Source organism: Anguilla anguilla, chromosome 4 (assembly GCF_013347855.1).
Source record: "Anguilla anguilla isolate fAngAng1 chromosome 4, fAngAng1.pri, whole genome shotgun sequence".
In the NCBI taxonomy this organism is placed as follows: Eukaryota; Metazoa; Chordata; class Actinopteri; order Anguilliformes; family Anguillidae; genus Anguilla; species Anguilla anguilla.
This window is the reverse complement of record NC_049204.1, coordinates 21135512-21143562: the sequence shown is the minus strand read 5'-3', so window position 1 is coordinate 21143562 and position 8051 is coordinate 21135512. Positions and strand designations below refer to the sequence as shown.

The 8051-nt window shown below is 48.0% G+C and overlaps 1 protein-coding gene across 8 annotated transcripts in view; it reads left to right on the top strand.

The window, feature by feature from the left end:
* The window catches only part of patj (PATJ crumbs cell polarity complex component), a 109717-nt gene that overhangs the window by 11652 nt on the left and 90014 nt on the right, over positions 1-8051 (top strand). For 7 of the 8 annotated variants that reach the window (XM_035412294.1, XM_035412296.1, XM_035412300.1 and 4 more), the window contains exons 9-15: positions 94-384; positions 968-1070; positions 1742-1830; positions 2190-2334; positions 3991-4122; positions 7675-7754; positions 7978-8034. In XM_035412294.1, coding sequence (XP_035268185.1) covers positions 94-384; positions 968-1070; positions 1742-1830; positions 2190-2334; positions 3991-4122; positions 7675-7754; positions 7978-8034 — 897 coding nt within the window. The remainder of the gene's footprint in view (positions 1-93; positions 385-967; positions 1071-1741; positions 1831-2189; positions 2335-3990; positions 4123-7674; positions 7755-7977; positions 8035-8051) is intronic. The other variant, XM_035412297.1, reaches the window with a different exon arrangement.

Here is an 8051-nt window from a genome sequence, read left to right as displayed (position 1 = left end):
GGTCTAGGACTTGCTGTTCTTGGTCCACTGTTGCCTGGGGTCTCCCCCACTGACACCCACCCCCCCCCCCCCCCCTTTATTTCTTCCGGTCAGGACGGTCGGCTGAGGACGGGCGACCACATCCTGCGCATCGGGGACACGCCCACTCAGGGCCTGGCCAGTGACCAGGTGGTGCGCGTGCTGCAGGGCTGCGGCAGCCGCGTCCGGATGCTCATCGCCCGCGACCCCCTCGGAGAGCTCCGCCCCGCTCCGCCGCCCCCCCCGGCCCCCGCCACCGCGCCAGTCTCCGCCCTGCCCCCCCTCCCACCCGTACCGCCTCGCAGGGGGAGCAAGACTGTAAGTGCCAGAAATGCAGACTTGGGGCTCGGCATGCTGATGGAAGAGGTGATTTGATAGGCATCTCCTCTTCTATTTTTTTTTTTCTGCAGTCTGCATACAGGAGTAATAGTCAACCCTGGTCCTGGAGTGCCAATAATGTTTCTGGCTTTTATTCCAACCAAGCTTGATCATAAGAGTTTGATGATTTAGAGCCAGGCTGCCCAACCATTTTCCTTGAGATCTATTGACCTGCAGGTTTTCACTCCAACCCTAGCAAAGCACACCTCATTCAACAGCTGGAGATCTCATTGAGTTGCTAATTGGTAGAATCAGGTGTGCCAAATTATGGTTGAAATGAAAACGTACAGGAGGGTAGATCTCCAGGAACAGGGTTGGGCAGGACTGATTTAGTGCCTGTGTACTATACCCAGAGCCTGAACAGTTGAAAAGCTGAATACCTTTGGCTTATGGTCACTTGCTTTCATTCAGACTAATGATTAATCCAGTTATACAGATATAGCTTTGGATGGAGCAAAAACCATGGACATCTCTGGCACTCCAGGACCAGGGTTGCCTACCACTGATAAACAATAGCAGATCTGGTGCTTCTCGTGCGCTCGATAATTTTGGTCTCCGTATTGTGGTGCAGCCAAACCTGGAGGGGTACGAGATCCACGAGGTGTCCCTGAAGAAGAAGGAGGGCCAGAGCCTGGGTATCTCCATCGTGGGCTATAACGCCCTGACCAGTGAAAGTGAGACCTCAATCTGTCATTACTCTCATTTTCTTTTGGATAGTGAATTAAGCTTATGTTATTATATGTGCCTATATTGATTGATGTACACTTGAGATTTTTCAATGCATCAGGACTACAAGACCTTATTTTTATGTTCATTGTATTTTTTTTTTTTTTTTTTTTACATTTTAGGAATTTAACAAATGTTCTTTTCCAGAGCACATTACACAGTTTATATTTTTATGCAGTATATATATATATATCTGGACATTTACTGCAGCAGTTCAGGGCATGTTCATTGCTCATGGACACAACAGCAGTGCTCTCCTGCTAAATCTACTGCTCCAACTTCTTAGTCAAAAGCCCAGTTGCCCAACCATCATACTACACTACCAGTACAAGTACAATACTCCTGCTCTGTTTACCAAAGTTCTCAAGGAGTATTCTCCACCACCTTGTACAGGGATCAAGGAATCATTTCCCGGAGTTTTTGGTGTTTTGGGCTACCTCTGAAAACACTCTTTGTTCAGTGCTTTGCTATGGTTTAATTGTAAAAATGCACTATAGCGAAATAAATTTTGAACGGTAGATCGAGTGCTGGGGTAACATCTCCCTGGATGTGTCGCATTGTAAAGGGTCACCGAGTTATTACTCGTTTCTCCACTGAGCTCTCTCCTGGATGATTTCAGACGCTGTGGGAGTTTTTGTGAAGTACGTTGTTCCGGGGAGCGCCGCTGAGCAGAGTGGGAACATCAGAGTCCATGACAGGATAATAGCGGTGAGGCTGTTAATCACTTTTTAATTAGCTCTACCTTAATTAACCCTGCACACGAGTGCGTCTTCAGGAAATGGTGAGGAGATGAACTGTGAGGGACAGAAGATGTTCGGAGGGGGGTGAGGCGGGGTTGGGAGATGGTCTGTGAAGTTGAAGGAAAACCTCTTTCTTGCTTCAGTAAAAATTAACTGTAATGAGGAGATGCCTTGCTGACTGTTAAAGCAGTCCTTTGCTAATAGGGACATTCAGAAGTTCTTTTAGCGTTAGCGGAGGGAGAAGCTCTTTCTGCGGGGTCATTAGCTTTGTGACTGGTTGCTCAGGACTTGCGTGTGACCTGAACTTTGAACTTTGACTCCCGGCAGCTGGACGGGGTGAGCCTACACGGCTTCACCAACCAGGAGGTGCTGGAGGTGATGAAGCAGACTGGTCAGACGGTCAACCTGACCCTGGTCAGGAAGATGGCCCCCAAGGTGAAGCCCACTGCTGTGGAGAGATCTCTGGACAAAGGTAAATACCCCGTCCTGGCTTCCTGTGTACTTTCACCCTTATTGATGTTCCGGTGATGTGGTGCTGCTTGCTTCTCATCCTGGATATTTCCGTTTGTTTTGAACCAGTTAAAGGCCTCCCCTGACTGGCGAGAGTCACTGTTTCTGTGCAGACACTTAGTTCAGTTTTGAACTTATTTTGGTTGGAATGGAAACCAGCCATAACGTGTTTCCCCCCCCCCCCCCCCCATCCCCCCAATCATTCTGGGATAAAGTAGTCCTGTTGTATAGATCAGTTATACGGTCGGTTTGAAATTTCAGGGAGGAGTGGGGAAGTCAGGGGAATAATTTAACTGTGGATTTATTTCCTGAATATAACTTTGTCTTTTTCATTATTTGAGCTGAAAAGAACGCGGAGCGGTACACCCATTAGAGAGGCCGTGTTCTCATAAAATAATCGGCCTGCGTTCCCACTTGTCCACTTGACTCATATTGCACTTGGAGAGCGTACCGGGAATTTCAATTTCACAGAACAAGTTAATAGAAAGGAACTCCGCCTGCGCTAAACGCCATGTAATGATTCGCTGGGAAGACTCCGCTGGGCCGCGTGAACAGGATGAAGTAATCAGTAAACTTGTCCCTCTCTTCCTCAAATGGTCTGAATTGGAAATGTGCTTTAAACACACAGTGAAGGATATGAAGGCTCCTATTAAGTTGGGAGCCGTGCCATAAGTGGCAATTACAGCGTAATGATTCGGCTCCCCCCCCCCCCCCCCCCCAGCATACGCGCAGACGCCATGTCAACAGCGACAGTCATTTTCTAAGCGTGATATCAGTAAAATGGCTGCTCTGGGTGTCGTTTCCTGCGTGTAATGCCTTTCATCTTGAACTCGCAACATTCTCGAAAGCGTCGCTGGATTTTGAAATTGAAGTTGCTTAAAAGGGAAAAGAAAACACAAGAGGACGAGGGTTGGTGCTCTCTGTTCTGTTGGGGGTTCATAGTTACCTGCAGGACATTGTACTTCGTGTCAGAGCTCCAGCCTTATGCTTTAAGTTTGTTTTCATTTGTTTTTGGTATTTTGGAGAACGGAAAATGCATGAGGAGGATCCCTTGTGTATTTTATCACTTGATTCAAACAGGGAGCGAGCAGGGTTACATGTAGAAATGGGATCACAGTGCAGGAAGTGTCAGAGTGGGGAATCAGACCCCTGGCCACATGAGAGGATCATGTAGGGCAAGGGTCTCCAGCTGTGGTCCTGGGGAACCACCAGCTCCGCCGGTGTTTGTTTTCACCTTAAAATCCGAACCCAATTCAGACCCAAGTGACCAGGTGAAGTGAGTCAGCACTAATTAAGTGCAGATTAACAACAAAAACCAGCTGGGCCTGTATCACAAAGCAGGATTACTCAGTTAGCTGGATAACTGCACTGAGTAAAACCCGGAGCCCTTTCGAATGTAGAACATGGACTGAAGTGAAAATGAGCTATTTCGGGTTTTACTCAGCGCAGTTATCCTGCTAACTGAGTGCTCCTGCTTCCTGATACAGGCCCCAGGACCACGGGGGCAGACCTTTGGGGGGTACGGGTTGAGGGTTGGCCACCTTACGGGCCTCGCCACGCGGTCTCCCGTTCGCTCCCCTGAGTTTTGACGGCTTGCTGCGCCTCTTCCTCCGTGCAGTGGAGAGGGAGTCCTCGAGGGTGTCTCTGAGGAGGTCAGTCGAAATCAAGGTGCGATCGGAAGTGCCGAAGGGCCCGCCGGTGGAGCCCGCAGACGGCGGCCCCGCCGGGATCAGACAGCAGTTGGCGGAAGGTGAGTTCTCACACCCCGTACAGTGCGCTGTAGGGCGGGGTCAGCAGCCCGCAGAGGAGCCCGCCTTTCACAGAGCTTTGTGTGACTTCATCTTTAGACCTTCGCTGCTGATGTATGTAAGCGCACAAACAGGAAGACCAGCTGAGGGCTGGCAGGCTGTCATCGATGTAACAAGATGTTCTGGTTATACACTAGGGGGCAGTATCACAATTTGCGGTCAGCACTGTGTCCAACGAACAAGGACGAGGCCATTTGGTAATACTGCAAGCTGGGCGTATACCGTTATCTTCTGTGGGTGTGGGTAAGCCGTTTCCCAGGAACACTTAATTCAGAGCACCATACCTACCGTGTGACCTTTGACTTGGCCAGCGCCGCGAGGCTTACCCCAAGCTCTGCCTTCACTCTGGCTCAGGTTTCCCCACCTTATTTTATGGATGATCCCCCCTTCCCATCTTTATCTGTCCCTGTCCCAGCAGTGGGTCATTCAGGGTTTTTGAAGATTCGCCCCTCCCCTGTTGAGGTATTACCTCGGGGCGCAGGAACACGATCCCGCCCCACGCCCCTGCGGGCCCGGGTCACTGCGAGGGCAAGCCGTCACTCTGCCCCCCGCCCGCCTGGCCCCCCCCATCAGCCCGTCTGCGCCCCAGCGGCGCGGGCACTGTTACAGTCATGCTAGACGGCCCTGCAGATGTAAATATGGAGATAGCGGAGCTGCGAGCGGAAGAGCGGCCCTGGGCTGGAGAGGGCGGTGTGGCTCGCGTTACACCACCGCCTAATTAATCCAGACAAGACCCTATACCTGCCAAATTTATAAATAAAGAGTTCTGTTGCACCGGGCCAATACAAGGCTGGGATAACAATGATGGCTTGTCAGGGGCTTATTTCCCAAAGGAGGAATCGCGCTGCCTGTAAAACGATAGGCATTTTAAATCAAAATACCCCCCCACCCCATCTCCCTCTCCCCGTTTTTAATCTTTTTTCACTTTTTTCTTCTTTAGTGCTCAAAAATAATTTTGCAATTACGAGACCTTGAAGACTTGTGTTGGGGAGGTCTCAGTGCGGATAATTATGGAACACCGCGGCGCGGCGCGCTGTGCTGAAACCCGATACAGGGCGAGAGCTGGCGGGGAAAGTGTCGGATCACAGCTAGGCTTGCAGATGATTGGTTCCGAAGCACTGTCGTCTTTGATATTTTTGTGTTTGTCGGAGTTTGTTTGGTGTCCTGTAAAGGTTGGGATCCGATAATTATATTAGCATGCTTCCAACTCGTAATGAAACCCTTTGTATATTGTAAAAATTCTTCGTTATCATTCAGTCCCTTTATACTGAGCTGATGAGGCTTCCCTTGAGGATATATTAAGTTTTGATTTTCGCTTTCAATATCGGTAGTTGTACATTTAAGCATTATGTTTTTGGATATGCTTACTTTAGTTATTTGTTGTCAGTGAGCAATGCTGAACAACAATTCATACGTAACAGTATTTAACTAGGCTAAAAGGAGTTCAGCTAGCCAATCGGCAGCCGTATACAGTGTCGGTCAGTAACCTTGAGCAGAGCCTGTCATGCAGTCATGAACTCTGCAATGTCACTTAAGAAAATGATCTCTCTCTATGAGCAGAGCAGGACATTTAGTGCTTTCAGGGGAAAGTTGTCCTCTACCGAACATTAAATTAACCTCAAGCTGAATTTAACATTAAAATTTATCTCAGACCTGGCTCGAAATTAGCATTATATCCAAGCATTTCCATACACTTAAAATCCGTTCTCCAATTGATTATAGATTCCTGTTCTAGGATGCCGACTGGTTTGAATCCCCTCTGTGTTTTTCCCCCCGTTTTTTTCCTTTCCTGTTCGGCGTCTGGACCGCAGATGTTTCTGCCTGGTTTCTGACATCTAGTATTTATCGCTGCATTTATTTCGTTCAACGCGTGTGATTAATCGCCCCGCGCTATCGCGGTAAGAAATGCTAATTTAATCAGGCCTCCGTGTTCGTGCAGCCCGGCGTTAGCGCGAGACGCCGCTGAAACGGTTACATGTGCACGGGGAGAGCCGTCACCCTGGGACGCTCAGATTGCAGGGCTGGCTTACATTTGTACACGCTGCTTATTTGCTTTGCGTCCCGCTCCTCTCCCTCGGCTCGCTGTGAGGGAGCAGGGCGTCTGGGGAGCCAGCGCCTGTTTGTTCCCTATTTTTTCATGCGTTGCGGTTAGCACTGCAGTAGGATCGTTGCTTTAAAAACAAGATTTATGAACGCTCAATACACGTTTATTGGTCAGTTGATTTCCATACTATAATCAAAATGAAAACAATCATATTTAATAAATCATTAATTACACACTCACACTACCTAAATTCAAAACGTACTGTCAGGTCTTAAAAGTTCTAATTCCGTAGTAGAAGTGCTTAAATTGCTCTATATGCAATTCCAATTCTCAACAACGAATTTGCTTGAGTTATAATAGGATCACAACTGTTGGGTTCATTTGCTGTATTGTAGTGTGGTCAGAAAGAGCTGAGGTTTTGAAATAGTTTGTGATATTGTACTGTTTACTTGAATAAATTGTATAGTGCTGAATGAGATATACAGTGTCATGTAATACTTAAATTAAGATCCTGTTTTATATTCCGGTAGTGTATACTGTATTCTGTAGTATGTGTCTCTGAAGCCTTTGGGGATATTTCCCTCCCTGTGTGGGTTTGCTGTTGCAGGAATGCTTCTTGTGTGTTAGCTGGTAGTGGTAGTGATGTAATTATAAATGGCAGGCAGAGCTATTGACCGGAGAGATGGAGGGTGAGAAGTGAGGACTCACACATGGCAAGCAGACGTGACCCGCTGGTCTGGGGCGGGGGCTGGGGAAGCGTCTCCTGGCGTGTGCCTGGAATTTTGAGCTTTTTCCGGTTTGCAGCGCTTGGCCTCCCTCCGTTCCTCCTCCAAAGGCATCAGGGTCCATGCGTTTGACAGGGGGTTGTCAGGAACCGTCTCCATGGCGATGGTGCTGTCAATGGCAGCGACTGTAGTCAGTGCACTCGCACACCTGTGGTGTAAATAAATACAGTCATACTATAACTGTTCCCATGCACCAAACTATGACTACAGCCATAGTGATGTCGCTCATTTTAGTCATTTAGCAGATGGTCTTGTCCAAGGCGTGTAACACGGATTACATTCTTTATATAGAGTTTATTTATACAGCTGGATATTTTTATGTCAGATTTTTGCTTCCATTGCAGCCACGATGATGTCACTGTCAGTTGCTATGGACATACTGTAGCCACACCCATACTGCCATGGTGATGTAGCCAGGTTCACAGTATATACTTGCACAGCAGTGGTCTCTCTCTCTCTGTCTCATAGGCTGTCATAGGGTATCTTTCCCATCAGTACCCGCCATACCACAAAGGTTCAGACTCATCTCTTATGTACTCTCAGAAATGTGTCACTGCATAGGCCTCTGGCATTTCAAAGTGCTGGGTATTGTGTGTACTTTGCATTTGGTTATTAAACTATAGCACGTATAGATATATGTCCTTAATCGGCCTTGTTTGTTTTAGCGCCAGACCAGGTGTCTTTGACAGAGAGGGAGCTGCGGGCCAAGTGGGAACAGGCCCTTGGGCCAGATTACAGCGTCTTGGTAAGAACCGGTACACACGCTCAGTATTAAAGGAAGACAAAACACCACGCGTACAGAGAGACACAGTCTATCTCACTGACAAAACAATAGCAGTAAAATAGAGAGCAAACGTGCCCAGAACATGCTGGCGTGCAGTGATCAGTGGTGTTGAAATCTGTATTTTTGAAGAGGATGTGTAGAGCACATGGTTCACAGTTTGGAGTTAATGTGGAATGTCCCTCAGGTCGTGGAACTGGACCCTGTCATTGAAGATGATGCCGAGCTCCAGAAGTACTCAAAGGTAAGAAACAAATATGA